A 21,962-nucleotide genomic window follows, 5' to 3' on the forward strand; every position below is an offset into this window, starting at 1 on the left:
AATAGAAGGCTTTTAATTACTACATAAAAATGTAAAACTGATTTGTCGTAACATTAAACTGTTTTCAGTTCTATAAAGGTATTTTTCTATATCCCCAAAACAAAATGGTATTCCATAATTGGCGACTTTCCTCTATATTTAAAACATATATAATATATTATATTGACCCTGAAATACGATTCAGGGTCCGAAATCCTACCATCTTCTGGTAACTCATCAAAAAATTGCTTTGTTACTTTTTGTCTTTTATTGAAGGTATACTTCTTTAGGCGCGATTGGAAAAAATGTTGAGAGTGAATTTTAATATAAGAGACAGCATGAAGTAAACGCACATTACAGTATGTAGTTGTTAAATATTTCAATTTACGTATGTATCAATGCAATTAAAGTGTGAAAAAATATATTGGAATTTTTAGTAAATATATTTATTAAAATTTATGTGTCTTTGGATTTGTCTTCGTTGGGAATATGATAATTAGTACTAAAATATGATGAAAAGAAAATTAAAAATTTGTGTAAAAAATCTGACGTTTTTTTTTTAAATTTTCTACGATTCGTCAAGGGAAAAGTAATTGCGGGGAGGATACAAAAATGACGTATTAATGTTATTTTTAATTTTTTGGTATTAGTTTAAGTATTAAAATTAGTTTAAAATTTAAATAAAAATATAACTAAACTGTTTAAAATATATTTATTTCGTTGAAATCATAATCATAGAAGTATAAATTCTTACATGCGTACAAAGTAAACACACTCTTTTTTTTTAATAGTTGTTATCATCCACTTTTTTACTAGGTTTTTGAGACTCGTTTATCACATCATGAAATATGTAAATTTTGATTTCCTGTATCCTTCAGCCTATTTAAAAAATTACTAAGTAGAATACCAGCTTTCTGTAAAGCATGCCGTAGACCAGTGTTTTTCAATCTGTGGGTCGCGACCCCCAGGGGGGTCGCGAAGCCTTACTCGGGGGGTCGTCGACTGAAAGAAAAAGTTGAGGTTCTTAAAACACAATTTTAGTGGGAAGGACGTGCTTGTTTCTTTTTCAAAATTTATCAAATTGTGGTACTATTTTTAATCAAAGCATTTTCTAATTGCAGTCTATTTCTCTTTTTAGTTTTAATGTCTACCATTGAAGAAAATGTCAATTCACACAAGTATGAAGTGGCGAATTGCACTATTAATTTAAGAGCTTCTCTTACCAGCTCTGGGTATTGGTGTTTTATTTTTATCCAAAATACGTCGACACTTTGCGAATAAAATTACATTTTAAGCTTGCCATCAGGCGGCTAAATCTAGAAGACATTCTTTCATTTTTTTGTTAACATAAGTCAGATCTATTGATGCGTCCAACAAAGGGTTTAGAATCCATCTACGCCTATGGTCAGCTTCAGAGTGCAACTCTGGAAAGTATGTAAAAAGTTGCTCTTGTAAACTATGTGAGCTCTGTATAATGCAAAGAATATGAGCCGATACTGCAAAACTTTGGTCTGTTGCATTATCTTCACAAATCTTTTATACACATGGAAAACACTCAAACATTTTGCTTTGCAGAGAGGTTGACCACAAACGAAGTTTTGTGTGAAATGCTTTTACTTTATCTTTAGCTGTTAAAATATTCTCTTTCTTGAAGGTTCTTGTTCAAATTGTTAAGGAGGCTAAAAAGATCTGCCAAAATGCTAATTTCAAGAGCCAATAGGGTCAGAAAAACCGTAAGCATATTTAGATTTTGCATCTTCTAAGAATATTAACAATTCAGCTCACAGTTCCAGAACTCTTGTCAACACATTTCTTTTGGATAGCCAGCTGGCCTCTGTGTGATTAAGGAGATTTTGATGGAAAGAGTCCATATCTTCACAGACGATTCTGAATTGCCGGGTTTGCAAAGCTTTACCTTTGATAGAATTTACAATTTTTAATACAGTGGAACCCCGATAAGTCGGCCTTCGATAACCCGGAAGTCCGGCTAAACCGGACCGATTTTCAACAGACAAACATTTTTTCAGTTTGACTGAGTTTTTTACCAAGAAATGAACAATACTGCATACAACTGTGCGTAATTTAGATGTACTGTACATATGTATTTCTTTCAATTGTAATGGAGTTTGTCAGTAAGTAAACCGTATTTTATTATTTTTACCATATTCTCCGGCTAACCCGGATTTTCGATAACCCAGATCGGCCGCGGTCCCGATTAATCCGGCTTATCGAGGTTCCACTGTAGCTCCTTGACCACGTTATTTATATCAGAAGATACTACCTTAGAGCCTGTCGATGAAGAAAACAATGTGTCCAGGATATGTTTGGCATTACTGATGTTATTTTGCGTTATCGCATTTTATTTTAATCTGTATTATGTTTTTTGTTTATATTGTATGTTTTTGTATGTAATTTTAATGTTTTAAATACTTAATATTGTTTGTTCTATACTTTTATATATTTACTGACTTGCTATAAACATTATTGTGTAACGTAGTAAAATAAATTATCTACCTATCTATCTATCTATCTATGAGTTGTTTTGCCATTCATAGTTTTAACGCCATCGCTACAAATAGCGATATATTTTTCCCAATCAATATTGTAGTTGCAAGTGCTTTCTAAAAGCATATCGTACAAACACTGGCCGGTAGTGTTTGCAGGAAGTGCTTTGCAAAATAAGATTTCTTCCATGATATTGTCATCTGCTTCAAAGCGCAAAAATACTGCAAAATGTCAAAATGTGCACAGTCAAACTGCAAAGCATGAATGGCCCGCGTGAATAAAAGATAAATGTACCAAAATAGGAAATAGCTATTTGTATAACAAGGGAGGAAAGTGCTACTTTTCCTCCCGATAATGAAGTTTACTGCCCGACGCGTAGCGGAGGGCAGTAATCATTCGAGGGAGGAAAAAGCACTTTACTCCCATGTTATACATATGGTTTTTCCACCTTCCTCCAATAACAAGTCATTTTTTCATTTTTACTTAACTTATTTATGTAACTAACCAACAAAATTTATTAAAACTAAAACTAACAAGTAGGTACAATATAACTGTCAAGTGTCAAATATAAGTCAAATTATTAATGTAAACATTGTTAAATTAGAATAACAATGTACTGTTTTTTACCATTCTGCAAAATACAGAGTGTTTTTAAATAAGCGTTAAAATGTATGGATACTTACGTAATAGAAAATATATATTGTACAGGGCGTCAATAAGTTAATATTATGGCGTCAATATTATGAATGAAATACCATGACGTCACTTTTACTTTTCCTCCCTAGGGAGGAAAAATATTTTTTCAAAAAAAAAGTAAAAAAAAGTACAACTTTGCTCCCTACAATCAGGTCCGGAAAAGTATACTTTCGGTAGAGGTAGGTGGAAATAGCTATTTGTATAACAAGGGAGGAAAGTGTAACTTTTCCTCCCGAGAATGAAGTTTACTGCCCGACGCGTAGCGGAGGGCAGTAATCATTCAAGGGAGGAAAAGGCACTTTACTCCCATGTTATACATATGGGTTTTCCACCTTCCTCAAATAACAAGTCATTTTTTAATTTTTACTTAATTTATTTATGTAACTAACCAACAAAATGTATTAGAACTAAAACAACAAGTAGGTACAATATAACTGTCAACTGTCAAATATAAGTCAAATTATTAATGTAAACATTGTTAAATCAAACTAACAATTTACTGTTTTTTACCATTCTGCAAAATACAGGATGTTTTATAAATAAACGTTAAAATGTATAGATACTTCGTAATAGAAAATAGATATTATACAGGGCGTCAATAAGTTATATTTCATGAATGAAATACCATGACGTCACTTTTACTTTTCCTCCCTAGGGAGGAAAAATATTTTCCTCCCTAGGGAGGAAAAGTACAACTTTGCTCCCTACAATCAGGTCCGGAAAAGTATACTTTCGGTAGAGGTAGGTGGAAAAAATTATTACCTAAAGTAGGTATTTAGTTTTTAATTAAATTATTTCTTTGGCTTTCTATGAAACGAGGGGGTCGCCAGAATATTTCATCCTGTAAAGGGGTCGCAACATCAAAAAGATTGAAGAACACTGCCGTAGACCTTTAGAAACAGGGTTGATGATTTCAAACAATGATGTTGGTCAGTTTTTGTCAAGTCTTGAGTTGTATCCAAAATAATCACTATAAATGGAGCTTTTTAAAATATCTGAGACAATTGTTTTCCTAACTACAATACGACTTAATAGTAAAACATTATGGAATCATTTTTTTCAATATTTTTTCATTTTTTCATAAAAAGACATTATACCTATCAAATGTACTTTACAGAATTGAAATTGGACTATTTAAGCGGCCTCAGGAATATTTTAAAATTATAAACAATTTTTTGGCTTATAAACAAATAGAATATCTCGGGAAATATGAAACTAAATTAAATTCTGAAAACGGTATTCGAAAGAAAGCGACAGGACGCTTCTTTTAAAAGAAAAAACGTTTAATTATGACGAGTGGTTCATAAGATACAACTGGTCAATATTGACCGAAATTTACGGCAAAGATATAAGTAAACAATATGATCATAATTTTCAAACTATCACCTTTCTATTTTTGTCCTCTTTCTCCACACCAATTTTCATGTCTTTAAAATCCTCATAACATATATTATTATAATAAAAACTATCGATAAGACGTGTGAAAATTGCCAAAAATAGCAAAATTCCAATCAAAAATTAGGTTGGAAGAAATGTAACCCTCAAAGTTCAAAATCGGTATACGTTAAAAAAAATGCATTTTCTCGGCTTCACATGGAGCAATTTCCTTCATTCTTTTTTTGTTCCCAAGTAACTCGAGTAGAGCCATCGAACTAACGCATTATTAAATGTCAAACTTGCTTTTGTTTTGTTATAAAAAATTTATTTATTTATTATAACACAATATTTTAATTTGTTTAAATAAAAATTGTTTAAATAATTATACAGCTTTCAAATGAGAATATTTATGTTTTTAACTTTAAAAGGTATACTTGTAGTAAGTTTATCTAAAAAAAGCCTACAACTGGAAAAAATATGTAATTTTCTGTTCTTATAAATAAATTAATCTATTATAACAAAACAAAAGCAAGTTTGACATTTAATAATGCGTTAGTTCGATGGCTCTACTAGAGTTATTAGGGAACAAAAAAAGAATGAAGGAAATTGCTTAATGGGAAGCCGAGAAAATGCATTTTGTTAACGTATACCGATTTTGAACTTTGAGGGTTACATTTTCTCCAACCTAATTATTGATTGGAATTTTGCTATTTTTGGCAATTTTCACACGTATTATCGATAGTTTTTATTATAATAATATATGTTATGAGGATTTTAAAGATATGAAAATTGGTGTGGAGAAAGAGGACACAAATAAAAAGGTGATGGTTTGAAACTTTTTAATCCTATTGTTTATGTCTTTGCCGTAAATTCTGGTCAATTTTGACCGGTTGTATCTCAGGAACCACTCGTCATAATTAAACTTTTTTTCTATTAAAAGAAGCGACCTGCTGCTCTCTTTCGAATACTGTTTTCACAATTTAATTTAGTTTAATATTTCCCGAGATATTCTATTTATTTATAAACCAAAAAATTGTTTATAATTTTAAAATATTCCTGAGGCCGCTTAAATACTCCAATTTCAATTCTGTAAAGTACATTAGATAGGTATAGTGTCTTTTTATGAAAAAATCGTAGTTATTCTTATGCATCGTAATTATTGTCCTTATTATAGCGACCGTAAATTTTTAATTAACATTTCAATTGTTGCTAAACTGTTCATGCAATTTCCGTTGGCTTCTGGAATTATAATATATATGGAAAGGGCTTTTACGTTACCAAGTTATTTAATTATTCATTAACAACTACTTATCCAAAAGTTTAGTTGAATATTAAAGATTTTGTTGGAAAAACCCGCTTTTTCCGGGGAAAGTTTTCGTCGAAGTAAATCGGAAAAAACACGTCTCTATGCAGAATTTAATTGCGGTGAATTATTATTTGAGTATTTTGGGTCTAAAGGTAAAATCTTTGGAGTTATAGAGCAAAAATTGAAAAAACCCCGATTTTCGGGCGCCATTTTGTTTATAAAAAAAGTAGCACACTATCTGCGGACTTTGCATATCTATATTATTAATACATACAATAATAAGATTCGATTCCAGCAATAAAATTGCTGGTAAATAACTTTTCCTTGTATTTTGCTAATTAGCCCAGAGTAAAATTGAATTTTCTGTTTCCACATGTCAGGGCCCCTGTACGTCGGGGGCCCCGTATAATTGATACGGTTGATACAAAGGTGATCTCCCGGTTCCTGAGACTACTTTATTGAAAGTTTTTCTTTGTTTTATTTTTGGCTTAGACTCACCGTCATACTGCCAGATTAATGAAAGATAGTTCATTCGATTAGGTAGATGTTAATTATCATATTTTAGTACATTTAAAAATAAAGAAAAAGTTTAGTTTCGGTACTGTTTAATTTGGCGAATATTGTATTTTTTGTCCTTAGTCCAAATTTAAAATAAAAACATTTAAAAGATAATATGTACAAATTTAATGTTTTTAATAACTCTAAAAAATATATCACATTTAATTTGCTTGTTTTAGCGTTAGCAATTTGAATTCTGATAATGAAATGGTACATCCTTTAGCATGTTATCTACAATCAAAGATCCATTCCTATCACAAAGAGTGAATAAACTTTAATAAAACTAAGGTCTAAGATTATCTAATATCCAGTCCATGTAATAAGCCACCCTGGTGTAAACTCCTGGAAAACCTTCTAAGCCACATTCACGGGGTCCAAAAGATACGACACCTTGTTGGATGTAACGAGCGTTGTCATCAATCAATCCGGCAACATGAAGTGGTCCTCCACTATCACCGGGACAAGAATCTTGCTTGTTCTTACCTCCAGCGCAAACTTGCTTGTAGGTGATGCGAGCTCGACTTTGATTCTTGTATACGTTTCTACAATAATCCAAGTCGACTACTGGTAAATCAACTTTTTGAAGTATATCACTTGTGGCTCCTAAAAATAAATAGAGGAATTATAATTAGTGCAGTCACTGAAGGTGGATATGAGCTATTACCTCCGATTTCGTTCAACCTCCATCGATTTGCTGGAAAATTGGTAAGTGGTTAGAGGATATATTAAGGAACAAAGTTGACATGGTGGCAACTTGCGCTTTTACCCTGGGAGTGAGTGCCACCACTTCTCAAGGATGAAAATAATTTTATTAAAAATAATCCCATAATTCGATAAAGGGACAAATTCTAAGCAAAATTTGTTATATAAAGTTATTAAAATAAATCAAAACTTTTTGAGTTATTAAAGATCAAATATTTTAATTTTTCGTGAGAAAAATGCATGTTTATAACCGATTTTTCATAAATAACTCAAAAACTATAAGTTTTTACAAAAAAGTTATAATTACCAAAATTCAAGCTAATAAAAAATTAAATAAACCTCTTACTAAAAAAATCTTTTAATGTTAACTGAAAGTGAGTTATAGGTAATTGAATGTATATTTTTTTCGGCGGGTATCCAAACTCTAAGTATTCAAGCTTAAATAACTGGATAATGATACATTTTATAACATAAACATATTAAACATTTGTCAAAGCACTTAGAAATATCTATCAAATGGGTCCTCGAACAAGTTGATAGCATTAAAATTATGTTCCAAAAATTTTTCAAAATTTATCTTAAAAAATTTTTTCCAAAAAATGTTATTGTTTTTTTTTTAGTAACTCCGTTAATTTTTAGGATAACAGGTTCACCTAAAAACCATTTGAAAGTTAATTCCAAGGGTAATTAAACGGCGTTAAATTTAAGATTTTATACCCCTTACTTTTTTAAAAATAAAAGGTTAAATGGCCCCGGTTACATATGGTTCTCGTAGCAAAATTTAAGCTTTAAACGTTTCTATCTCGGTTATTTTTTACCCTACGGAAATAATATAAAAGGTGAAATATTTGATACAGAAAAAACTAAAATTTGGTTATATATCATTTTTTACGTATGTTAAATTTTTAGAGTTATTATCAAAAGAAAATGAAAATTACGAGAGTTTTAAAAATTCTGATTTTTTTTTTAAATCATACCTTTTTTTCAAAAATGTTCATTCTAAACCGGTCAAAATTGTTGATATCATTACTTATGCTAATATAAAGAAATTCTTGTAAGGATTACTATAAATTTAAATTTTTGTGGAAATGGCGTATGTTTTATTTTTCACTTTTTCCTAAAAAATTCCAAAGGGTTCTTTTATTTTCATCATAACTTGCTTAATTTTAATGCTATTAACTTCTTCAGAAGCTCAATTGATAGGTAATCTGAAGTGCTTTGACAAATGCTTAAGGTATATTTTATAAAATGCATCGTTTTCCCGGTATTTAAGCTTGGATACTTAGATTTGAGTACTCGTCGAAAAAAATTTACATTCAATTACCCATAACTCATTTTGACTTAACATTAGTTTAGTTCTTTAACCCGCCGTTACACGCGTCTTCTATTGTGACGTGGTTGCACGCGTATGAGCGTCGCCCTCACCTACATAAATTCGACTTATTTCGAGAAAGAATGAATGTCAACATGTATAAATATAAAATGGATTGTACTCACATATTATAGAAAGTCTCGTAAACCAATTTTTTTAATTAATTTAACAAAACAAAAGTAAAAATAATATAGATCAAAAGCAAGTGTTCTTAATTTTCAATTTCAGCAAGCCACTGAAGAAATTAACGTTCTTTACGCGAATTCATTTTACTAAAAATACAAATTAAAATTAACAACTGTTCTGAAGCTATTTCTTTGTGGCATTTATGTAATTAACTATTAATATTTTGTATTTTGATAACGACGTCCGAGGTGGAATTCGAAACGTCAATAAAATCAATTTTTCAAGTTGAATTGTGGCTTATTTCCCAATTAGAATAGGTAAATTTAAAAATGGGTTCTTAACCAGTAGCGCACCTAGAATTTTCCTCTGGGGGAGGGGTTTTGCTTGGGCACCGAAAGTTTTTTGTATTATTTGTGAAAGACAAGTTACATTTTCCTACCTTCTTTTATATATATTTCTATATGCTCTGGGTGGGATTTTAAGCCTCAAACCCCCCCCTCGGTGTGCCACTGTTCCTAACCTAATCCAAACAATAATATTTTAATTAAACCTACCTAAATATTAAATAAAAACCTAAAAGTTTCTTTGAGATAACAGAAACGTGATTTCACCGTGACTGCACGCGCAGTGAGGAATTCCCTCACTTGAAGAGGGATGTCTCTTCTTTCAACTATCACACAGCACACTGACCGCCTGAAATATTCTATAACTTTTTCATACCCTCTCATGAACCATGCTAAAGGCATTCCTGGATGCTTAAGGTTATCGTATTACTTTACACAATTTCATTGCTTATAAACAAATATGGTGAGGGATTCCCTCATAGCGCGTGTAATGGCGGGTTAAGTGAGGAGTCTATTCAGTTTTTATTATCTTTAATTTTGGTAATAATAACTGTTTTGAAAAAGCTTATAGTTTTTGAGTTATGCGTGAAAAACAGCTTTAAAACATGCATTTTTTTGCGAAAAAATAAAATTTTTTATCTTCAATAACTCAAAAAGCATTGAATTATATTAATAACTTTATATAACAAATTGTCCTTAGAATTTGTCTTTATATCGATTTATGTTACTATTTTTGATAAAATAATTTTCACCCCCGAAAAGGGGTGGCTTCCACCCCCAAGGTAAAAGCGCAAGTTTGCATCATGTCACCTTTGTTGCTTGAAGTATCCTCTAACCACTCACCAATTTTCATGAAAATCGATGAAGGTTCAACGAAATCGGAGGTGAAAACCTTCAGTGACTAAATAGGTTTGTTCTAGCATCAGTTTCAGACGGTTTGAAACTGGGTTTTGAAACAAGGGGATAGCACTGGTGACTATGATGTTCTCTCACTGACCAACTGTTTGCTGACGGTTTCTGACTATTTTGACTGTTTGCTAGAACAAACCTATTATAATAAAATTGTTTTCGTACGTAAACTTTAGATTAAAAATAAAAAACGTTATAACCCACAATGGGTCTAAGACTTCACACTAGTTTATAAAACGTGCCGTGTGCCGTCACAAAATTAAACGAAGAACTAACTATGAACCCATAACATCTTTTTGTTCTTCTTCTTTTTGTGCAGACATGACTCTCTGTTTTTTAATCTGCCTCCAATATGTCGTTTCCATCGTTTTCGTGGTCGTCCCACCTACCGTCTTCTTATTGGAGAACAGCCTCTCGCCTTCTTACTACTTTATTTGTTGTAATTAGGATTTTAGGATTATTCCATTCTACTCTTCTATTGCTTACCCAGTCCAGCTCTGTACCATGGTGTCTGACCATATATATTTTTGTAATGGTTTTCATTTCTGCTGTTTCTAGCATTATTTTTGTCCTCTCTGTGTCAGGTTGAAACCTGTTGTCCGATTTAGGCGATTTTTTACCACGTTATAGCTTTATTCATTAACAATATCGCTGTAATAATATTATTGCTAGACAGTCAAACTGTGCTTTTTTCTCAAAGTTCGCATCACCCTATGGATTATTGTATCGTTTAGAAAACACTGAAATTAAAACCCAACTATAGCCTCAGGTTTTCTTAACATTTTGTCTTTCGATTCATTCGCTTACGTTGGATAATAAAAAAGTTAGGTACTTTAACAACTGGCCATGTTCGTCGTCAGTACACGGTGTTTTCTAAATAAGTGCGACAAACTTTAAGGGGTAATTTTACATGAGAAAATAATGACAATTTGCTTTATAACCATTTGTCCGCAAACGCTTCGTTTCCGAGATACGGGATGTTCAATTTTTTTTACAAACTGACGATTTATTTATTGCTTTAAAACCAGTTAAGATATGCAAATAAAATTTGGTGGGTTTTAAGAAGTAGTTATTGCACATTTTTAACATGCAATTAAAAATAATTGTATGTTCACCATTGGCGTGCGTACGGATAATATTATCGGTCATAATACCCGTTTGCGCGCCAACGGTGAATATTAAATTCTTAATTGTATGTCAAAAAATGTGCAGTAACTACGTCTTTAAACCCACCAAATTTGATCTGCATATCTCAACTGGTTTTAAAGCAATAAATAAATCGTCAGTTTCTAAAAAAAACTGAACATCCCGTATCTCGGAAACGAAGCGTTTGCGGACATATGATTATGAAGCAAATTGTCATTATTTTTTCATGTAAAATTACCCCTTAAAGTTTGTCGCACTTATTTAGAAACACCCTGTACTGATAACGAACATGGCCAGTTGTTAAAGTACCTAACTTATTTATTATCCAACATAAGCGAATGAATCGAAAGATAAAATGTTAAGAAAACCTGAGGCTATAGTACACCGCAGTGTAGATGTTGTAGTTAAAAATGTATTCACGTATATTGTCAGTGCAGGTGGTTAGGGAAACCACATTACACAAATGTTTGTATTCGAAAACTAAAGTCAGTAATCAAATCTTGTTGTCAAGAGACCTAAGATTTAAAAAAGAAATTTTGTGTTGATTTAAAAATATCGAATTTATTTAACTTATTGTTAGCTGTTGGAATTTGTGTAAATTTAAAAAGAGATCACAATGGGGGTGACTGAGGTGTAAAAATGTCTTAAATAATCTAGGGGGATGTATCATTAAGAAAGCACAATCTCAAACTTAGGCGACTAATTCCTAAAAACCCCGCAGGCTGCCCGGATCCCTAAGGATCCAAAAACCAAAACTGTCATAAGATGAAGATGAAAGTAGGGGCTGGGGGGTATGAAATGTCTATGAGGAAATTAATGAGAAAGGAACATGAATGGGACTCAGAAAGAAAATTAGACTTTTGATTTGGTTTTACCATAGATGATTGATATATGTTGGTAATGACAGATTGAATAGGTAGGGTGAGAATAGTCATATGTAGAAATATAGTGGTGGGTTGTATATAGATGAAAATTTATATAATACGGATGTCTGTGGATGATGATGTCAGTAATTTATATGTATGTTATGGATAGATGAAAGTGGTTTGATTGCTGAAGATGACAAGAAGATTATTGTGGCTTGTACCAGATAAATTATAAGTATGAATGTGAACGAAGCAGTAGAAGGGAGTGAAAAATAATATTGTAAAGGTGTTAACCCCTAACTTTTCACCCCCTTCTACTGTAGAAGCAGTAGATTTGATTACTGACTTTAGTTTTCGAATACAAACATTTGGTTAATGTGGTTTGTCTAACCACCTCCACTGACAATATACGTGAATACTTTTTTAACTACAAAATCTAGTTTACTGAATTTTAAATGATTATTTTTCACAACGGGGTGAGTGTTGTTACATTATTTCTTATTATAACTAGCTGTACACCATAGTCTTTAAATATGACACGTTAATTTTTCAACTTCCTGTGGAACTGTCATTTCTGTCATGTCATCGTTCAGAAGTCTCTATCCATTTTATTGTCACTTGCTGCCATACTTTCACCATGTGAACAAGTCAAACCACAGCTCAGATGTTACCTGGGGCATATTATTGAAAAATACTTTAAACATCCATGCTTAAGTTAGCATTTTTAACCGATGTTTCCTCGACGGATTACTTGTACAGGGCTTTGACCCACATATTTTTGTAAAATCATATCTTGGTGGTTACCATGTAAATTTCACGTAAGTATAACCTACAACTTTTCTTAACCGTAGTCAAAATTTCTAAATCTTTGCATTATTTTACCAGATTATACTCATTTTAGGTAAGCACTGATGATGATTGGTAAACCAATCGAAAAACTAGTTCTGTGATGTAGCCCTTTTTAGGGATTTTAAATATATACCTTTTATAAAGGATTTTATTGTTTTTTGTATTACACGGTATACAGCCAACTACAGGAAAACTTTTTCTTTGTGGATTATTATCCTTGTTTAGTTTATAGTTTTTTTTAATATGTCATCCATAGCCAGGTTGAAGAGTAATGGATAACATCCTTTAATTTGACTCTATGAAATTCCTTTTTTAAAACTACGAAACATAAATATGTCAGTTTGTTTTATTCTGATGATTTTTTTGCACTTGCCTCATTATATGTAGCGTCACTGGATGATCTTTCCGACCTAAAACCTTGTTGTTCATCTGCTAGTGTTAAATTTTATTCAGTATATTTATTGTAACTTTGATTGTTGATTTTAGTGTTGTGTTTAACAAATTAATTCCTCTATAATTCTCCGGGTCCGATTAGTATTAGGATGCTTGATCTCAATTCTTGTGGTACTAGGAGTTTCAGAATTCGCTTATCTCTTTTCTTCGTTCTCTGATCATTCTTTATTTTATAACTCTTTTTGTATTCCGTAGAAGTCGTGTTCCATCTGTTTTAAGAAGCTCTGCCAGTGTTCTATTTTTATTTGTCTGACTAAAGTATTTCCTCTCTGAACCATGGGGTTTTCTTTTTTGATATGTTAGTGTTCGTTACTTTCCCCTCTCCAAGTGATTCTGTTGCTGCGTTAATCATATTATTTTTGAGTTTTTTCAGCCTTCCTCGATTTAATCGTTTTCTAATATCTCATTCTCAGCAATGTTCTCTGTTATTATTTTTATTTATATTAATTATATATAATAAGTCTGGATCCCGCGTATGAAAAAAAAGTTGATTAATAGCAAGCTGAAAATTTGTTAATAGCTTAAGGGTGTCTAGTCGGATAAACTTTGATATATGCGAACACTGGAACAGGGGCAGTTTTAATTGTGGAACAGGTTAAAAATTTGGAACGGTCAGACCACGAAAGCGGCACATTTATTTTGTCCAACAGAATAGACTTAAACTCTCCGAGCAGAGATTAATCTCTTATGCAAAAATCATACTGCTATTTATCACTTGTCATAATTCCTGTCATTTGACATATTCTACATGTTCCACTCATTAAAATGCCCATTTGGTGATAAATAGCAATCTGATTTTTGCATGATAGTTTAATCTCTGTTCGAAGAGTTTAAGAAGAGTAAATACATGTGCCGTTTTCGTGTTCTGACCGTTCGAAATTTTTAACCTGTTCCACAATTAAAGCTTCCCCTGTTCCAGTGTTCCCATATATCAAAGTTTGTCCGTCTAGACACCCTTAAGCTATTAACAAATTTTCAGCTTGCTATTAAACAACTTTTTTTTCATACGCGGGATTCAGACCTATAAGTCGACTCTGATTTTTGTTCGAGTTGGTGTCGCTTTCGTGGGTGTGAAGTATTTTACGATGACTCATCTTATTTCACATAGTAGGTACTAGGCTATGGTTGCCATCTACATCTGCTTTGACGTTGAGACATCTTACTGTTGACACGTTTGAGAGTTGAGCCTTCTTACGTAGATGATTTTTGACGTACGTACCAGGGCCACGGTACCATGTGTGCAAATTGTGCATCGCACACAGGCGGCCAACAATAGGGGCGGCCAAAAGCAGGCCACTGATGATACTACTTTTTTTTAAACGCAAATAAGTTCAAATAATTAAATAGTAATGTTTCAGATAATTCTAATTCTAAAGTCTAATATTCCAAACAACAATAATTATTATTATTATTACCTGAGAATACTAAAATGCGCTTCATTTAACATTTATAGTACTTTTTTTCGCGAATCTAAATATTTTTCCATTTTATTAGATTGTAGCCCAGATATAATGCACGTAGAACAAATAAATAACAATAAATTATTGTAGTAAGATGTGTTCCAACTTCAACGCCAGTTCGGATATTTTTTTCTCCTGAAACTGACGTAAATGGACAAGGTCTCTTTGAATTTATAGAGAATAAACTTGAAGAATTAAATATAAATATTATGGATAATATGCGTGGACAGGGTTACGATAATGGAGCCAATATGCGTGGTAGACACATTGGATTGCAAAAAATCCTCGAGAGAAATATCCTCGATCATTTTTTATTCCCTTTTCTGCACATAGTTTAAATCTGGTGGTGAATGATGCAGTAAAATTAAGTTTTGAATGGGTGGAATTTTTTAATAATGAAGGTACAGGAACTATATGTATTTTTTTCTTCTTCGAATATTTGAAGGAAAATTTTATTAAAGCACCTTCCAAAGTGGACATTAAAAGCATTGTTGGACATGCGATAGGAGAGTCTGATCGATGTAATCGCACCATTAAAAACCCAGATAAGTAAAATATATCATGCTTTAGAAGAATTGCAAAATGATAACAAAAGGGATATGAATTTGGAAATTTAATTGATAAACATATTCAATTGTGAGAAAGTGTATAAAGCCCTTACAGACATAAACAACTCGGAGACTGACATTAGTGCAACCGATTTATATGAAGAAATTAAAGCTATTCAACCATATGTTACCGCAGAAAAACGTCCTGGTAATATTCTTGAATACATTTACAAAATAATATTATATCAACATTTCCAAACTTAACTATAATCGTAAGTATATTCCTAACTCTACCCTTTATTGTAGCTAAGGGTGAACGGTCGTTTCAAAACTTAAAATTTACACTTTAGCAATGATATCTATCGAACATGAAGTGTGTGCGACATTGGATATTAAAAACAAAGACATTGTCAAAATTTTTCCCGAAACGGAAGCCAGAAAAGTTTGTTTTTAGTTTCTTTATGTGTTTATGTTATATTATTCACGGTTTATTTTAATTAAATGGAAGTTTAAATTAGGATATACAATATACATATAATGGACGTTGGATCATGGATATTACTCAAATTGTGCAAGTATTTATTTACTTACAACTTATTATTGTTATGCATCTTCTGCACATTTTTTTAAATACTAGTATGTACATATTTCTAAAGCGTTGGAAAGGGGGCGGCAAATATTAAGTTGCACACGGGCGGCCAACATCTCAGCGGCGGCCCTCGTACGTACCTATATCTCTGTTGGTTGTAATATATAATCGATTATAGATCTTTGTCCACGGGTGTTATTGTGTTGGTCTTTGTTTTAAAAAATATGTTGTTTATTTTAAGTTTGTTATTCGTGTAGAAGTTTAGCATAATATGTTTCTTTATTTTCCTTTTTAACATTCTAGTTATGTTTTTGCTTAATTCCGTGTATTATGGTTGCTTATTCGAGCGTTAAAATCACAAAGTATTTTCATCTTCACTCTGATTTGATCTAATACTTGTCGTAATTCGTCATAAAATGTTTCTCTTGTTATTTGAAGCTTAATATAATCTGTAAAATAATATAATAAATTATTTTAAAACCAACCTGTTTGTGTATCTGTTACTCCCCATCCAGTAACTGTTACTCTTTTCAACTTCTCAGTTCGATGTTCACCAAGCGGCAAACATACTGGTCTAGCGTTTTCTAAAACAAAAAAAAATTAACTCGACACCAAAAAATCAAGTTTAAATCAAGATTCACTGACAGCTTCTGTAATATATAGCCCACCAAGCCACTCAATAACTAGATAGTCCAGAAAGCCACTGCGCATCCGCTAGGAAAAATATTCTAATTCGGATTTTTTGCACAATCTTACTCAAAAAGGACTCCTTTTAACAAATTTGCATGTTGCCAGGACCAAAAGGTGGTCAAAAATTTTTTAAACGTTTTTTTTTTGTTTTTTTCCTAAAATTATTTTTTTTGCATGGAAAAAAGTTTTTTTAGGTTTTTTGGAAAATTCCAAACAGAAAAGGTCTTAGTGACTTTTCTCTAAAAATGATAGTTTTTGACATATAAGCGATTAAAAATTGAAAAATTGCTAAATCTGTCATTTTTAACCCTCAAAAACTATGTGAAAAACTGAAAATTTGAATGTTGCCAAGGTAGGTAGATATTCTTTAAACATCGATTGATGAAATCCCGAAGAGCTTTTTGCAATACAATATTCAAAACTCCTTTGTTTTTTTTAATTGCTAATCAAGCGTGCGCGACACTATTTTCCACCGACAGTATGGTGCAAATGAAAGGAATAAATTCGTTATTTCGTAAACCGGCGACTTTAAGGAAAAATCCCGAAACAGGTCTATTTTTATTTTTAAGTTATGATATTGTGGCATATATGGTATACTAGTGACGTCATCCATCTGGACGTGATGACGTAATCGATGATTTTTTTAAATGAGAATAGGGGTCGTATTCTAGCTCATTTGAAAGGTTCTTCAATTCTCTATTCAGTAATATAAACATTTATGTAATTATTTATACAGGGTGCCCAAAAATTTTTTATTAAATTAAATTATTTTACAAAAAAGAAGTAGAAGGACACCCTGTATAAATAATTATGTAAATGTTTACATTACTGAATAGAGAATTGAAGAACCTTTCAAATAAGCTACCACGCGACCCCTATTCTCATTTAAAAAAATCATCGATTACGTCATCACACCCACACGGATAACGTCACTAGTATACCATATTATGCCCCAATATCTGCCCCCTGTTTCGGGATTTTTCCTTAAAGTCGCCGGTTTACGAAATAACGAATTTATTTCTTTCATTTGCACCATACTGTCGGTGGAAAATAGTGTCGCGCACGCTTGATTAGCAATTAAAAAACAAAGGAGTTTTGAATATTGTATTGCAAAAAGCTCTTCGGGATTTCATCAATCGATGTTTAAATAATATCTACCTACCTTGGCAACATTCAAATTTTCAGTTTTTCACATAGTTTTTGAGGGTTAAAAATGGCAGATTTAGCAATTTTTCAATTTTTAATCGCTTATGTGTCAAAAACTATCATTTTTAGAGAAAAGTCACTAAATACCTTTTCTGTTTGGAATGATCCAAAAAACCTAAAAAAACTTTTTTCCATGCAAAAAAAAAATAATTTTAGGAAAAAAAAACAAAAAAAAAACGTTTAAAAAATTTTTAGCCACCTTTTGGTCCTGGCAACATGCAAATTTGTTAAAAGGAGTCCTTTTTGAGTAAGATTGTGCAAAAATCCGAAATAGAATATTTTTCCTAGCGGATGCGCAGTGGCTTTCTGGACTAAGAGGAGGAAAAATATGAGGAGCTGTCTACTACACTTGGCAACATATTTATTGCGGTTGGTGATTATATTGCCAAGCATATATTAGGTTTGTTCTAGCATCAGTTTCAAACGGTTTGAAACCATCAGCGAATAGTGGACCAGCGCGAGTAGAGGGGATAGCACTGGTGACTCTATTATGTTTTCTCACTGACCAACTGTTTGCTGACGGTTTCTGACTAGTTTGACTTTTTGCAAGAACAAACCTATTATAATGTTGCTCTAGATTAATTAATAACACCTAAAGGTAGACAATTACTAGGGCAGTCCGATAAGTACTTAGCCTCTCCGCCCAAAAAAACCAGAATGGTGCATTAAACAGTATTACCAATATTACTTAAAATATACCATATTACCAACCCTAGACGGATGAGACAACCGAGAAGTCCAATCGCCGACCAAACACGGCCTAGCCGACTATCCCAACCACTTTAGAACGCACCCTCTTATTGGGTGACAGAGGCCATGTGACCAGTGCAATGAAGTGCATCATTCTCCTTAACAGCGTTGCCACATTTAGTAGATATCTACTGTTTTGGTATATTTTTGATATTATTTAAAAAAATCTAGTAGGCAATGTTTTTTATTAGATGTTTGGTATATTTCAACATTTTGTTATCACTAAAATAAAATTTGCTTTTTAATAGTATTTACCCCATTTCTAAATTAATTTTCAGACATCTTGTTACAATTTCCCAATGTCATTACCGAAAATAAGATTCACGACGTAGATGATGATAATAGATGGACAGAGAAATGAAACTGGTAAATACCAGATCTAAATAAGGAAATCTTCATATAATTGGTTTGGAGAATTTTCAAAATGATTGTAAAGTTCGGTTTCATAATCAGTTAAAGTAGATTTTAAATTTTAAGTAAGTTGGTACCTACCTTTATCACAATTCATATATAGGTAAATGTCAACTTTAACGTGAACTTTAGTTAATGTTCACTTTAAGTTGATTATGAAACCGGGCGACAAGTGGCCGATTTTGACAGGTAACCGTTTACACAGGTTTTACTGTATTTACAGGGCCTAAAAAGAATCTACTGATTTCTATTGATTTTTTGAAAGCAAAACTACTATCCGTTGCAAGATAATTCGGATGGAATTCAGACAAAATATGTACAAAAAGTACATATTTTGTCGGAATTCCAGCCGAATTATCTTGCAACGGATATTCTTGAAAGAGTAAGAACTGACCTGGCAACTCTGTCTACCAAAGCTGATACAAAGATTTAAGCTTATCAAATCTACTGATAAAACAATGGACAATGCGGAGAAACCAGCTAATAAAAAACAAATAAACAGGTTGTTAAATAAATCGAAAATTTCCAGCAAAAAAAATATAAAATAATAAGAAAAAACTAAGGTTATAAAGTAAATTCTTTTTTTGCTCCTGAAGTTGCCGCAAACGTGTCACACATCTAGAACTATACGTAAAGGCCCTGGGGTCGTGAGAGACAACTACCTAGTCGGCTAGAAAACCCATGGGCGTAAATTAGTTTAGCATTATAACGTTTTTAAGTCGTTGCGATTGTTGAAAAACTTAACTGTAATATGTAGTGGTCACAATAGTAATAACTTAGTTGCCCATATAACTAAAGGTATTACTTAACATTGTAACATCGTAATGTCAGTCGGGGTAGGGGTCGTTGGCCGAAACAACTGAAAGTCCACTGTGGCAACATTATGTACAGTGCATTTGTTTGTACTGACAACCAATGCGTCGAAAAATTGCTACTTAAGAGCCCGCCGACTGAAGGTGCGCGAGATGCTGACACAGTAGGCATCTCAAAAGACCGCGTAGGTCATATCCTGCATAAAATATTGGGCATGAGAAAGCTGTTGGAACGATGGGTGCCGCGTGTGCTCACTTCAGACAATAAGCGCAACCGTGAGACCACTTCAGAGCAGTGTTTGACGTTATTTAAGTGTGATCCAAAGGATTTTTACGTTGTTTCATAACCGTCGACGAAACATGGATTCACTGGTATACACCCGAAACCAAGGAATAGTCTAAAGAGTGAACAGCACCCGGCGAACTTGCTCCGAAGAAGGCGAAGACTGTCCAATCGGCCGGAAAGGTGATGGCCAGCATTTTCTGGGATTCACAAGGTGTGATCTACATCGATTACTTGTAGAAGGGCAAAACGATCACAGGACCGTATTATGCCGAATTATTGGGCCGATTCGACGCCGAATTAAAGCAAAAATGACCCCATTTGGCAAAGAAAAAAGTGCTCTTCCACCATGACAACGTACCGACTCACACCTCCGCAGTCGCCATAGCCAAATTGGTCGAATTGGGCTACGAATTGTTGCCCCATCCACCGTATTCTCCAGATTTGGCTCCGTGCGACTACTATTTGTTTCCAAACTTGAAGAAAACACTCGCTGCGCAGAAATTTAAGTCGAATGGGGAGGTCATCGCCGCCACGGAAGCCTATCTTGCAGACCTCGAGAAAAGGTATTTTTCAGACGGGTTAAAGAAGTTGGAGCATCGCTGGGTCAAGTGTATCGAGCTAAAAGGAGACTATGTAGAGAAATAAATTGCCACTTTTCCAAAATTTTCATTTTTCTTTTGTAGGCTAAGTACTTATCGGACGGCCCACGTATTAACCCGGGAGTAGTCGCGCTCACTTCTGTCACGTAAGTAGTCGCGCGTAGAGAAAAAATCTCACAATACGAATTTAAATACGAATTTAAAACAAATTTCTATTTTATAATATTTTATTTACTTATTATGTTAAAAATATCTATTTCTAACAATTTTAAAGCTAATTGGTTCTCACCAAAGCCATAAATTCCAAAAAAAAATAAAAAAAATAAAAAAAAATTCCCACGCGTTACAACAACCTTCTTCGAGGCACTTACGAGTGGAAAGTTATGTTGCAAAATTTTTAATGTAATCAAGTTTAATCTTTAATCAAGTTATCACGGAAAAGGGTGAAATGTGAGATTTTTTCTAACGGCGCGACTGCTCCCGGGTTAAAATCAACGGAAAACAAAAGTCTTGATTTTATAGTACATATCAACAGGACAGGTGAACCAACCTATTGATCAACCGACATAACTAAAATTCCTCATCTTATCGACTTTGGAGTTTACAAGGGAATTCCAAAAAATGGCGTGTTGGCAAACTCTTGTCTTGAATTTTCTTCTGACCATTATCCAATTCTAATTATTACAATCAGCACTAGCATAATACAAAAAGAACCAGCTCCAAACTTAGAAAACAAATAAAGTAATTGGAATGACTTTCAGCAGTAATTTCACGATAGCTCTAAAATTATCGATTTGTTTCCCGAGTGACACTTTGACAGTTTTAATTTCACGACCCGAAGTGGAGTGAAAATATGTCAAAGTTTCACGAGGGCAACAAGTCGATAATAATTTTAGAGATCGAGTGTAATTCGCTGAGATTATTTCATGAATAAAACTGTTTTTTTAAATCATTTTACTAATATTCTATTGATATCTTCTCCTGAATATTTGCTAAACCCATTTCTTGGTGTTCTCCGTGATAAGTTGTAAAACATTAATTACATCTTACCTAAAGCTTGACGACGGGATATTATCAAAAAGTATCGCTGTAATTTTTATTTCTGTAGCTTTCTATTAGTCAGAATCTCCTATGAATGAAATAATCAGTAGTAATTACACAAGAGCTCTAAAATTATCGATTTGTAACTCGAGTGACACTTTGACAGTTTTAATTTATTTCACGACCCGAAGGGGAGTGAAATTATGTCAAAGTCAAAGTGCAGTCAAAGTCAAAGGGAGTGAAATTATGTCAAAGAGGGCAAAAGAAATCGATAATTTTTAGGAGCTCGAGAGTGATTCGGTAATATCATTTCATGAATAAAACTATCTTTTTAAATCATTTTAACTAATACTTTATTGGTATTTTCGCCTGAATATTTGCT

General features: G+C 32.7%; 1 protein-coding gene across 2 annotated transcripts in view; it reads right to left on the bottom strand.

The window, feature by feature from the left end:
- Nucleotides 1-6,451: 6,451 nt before the first annotated feature.
- Nucleotides 6,452-21,962, bottom strand: part of LOC114332093 (phenoloxidase-activating factor 1) — a 170,525-nt gene continuing 155,014 nt past the window's right edge. For both annotated transcript variants that reach the window (XM_028281805.1, XM_028281804.2), the window contains 2 exons: nucleotides 16,271-16,369; nucleotides 6,452-7,024 (listed from right to left, as the gene is read on the bottom strand). In XM_028281805.1, the coding sequence (XP_028137606.1) occupies nucleotides 6,705-7,024; nucleotides 16,271-16,369 (419 nt within the window). In that variant the 3' untranslated portion in view covers nucleotides 6,452-6,704. The remainder of the gene's footprint in view (nucleotides 7,025-16,270; nucleotides 16,370-21,962) is intronic.

This window comes from Diabrotica virgifera, chromosome 6, assembly GCF_917563875.1.
Source record: "Diabrotica virgifera virgifera chromosome 6, PGI_DIABVI_V3a".
Classification (NCBI taxonomy): Eukaryota; Metazoa; Arthropoda; class Insecta; order Coleoptera; family Chrysomelidae; genus Diabrotica; species Diabrotica virgifera.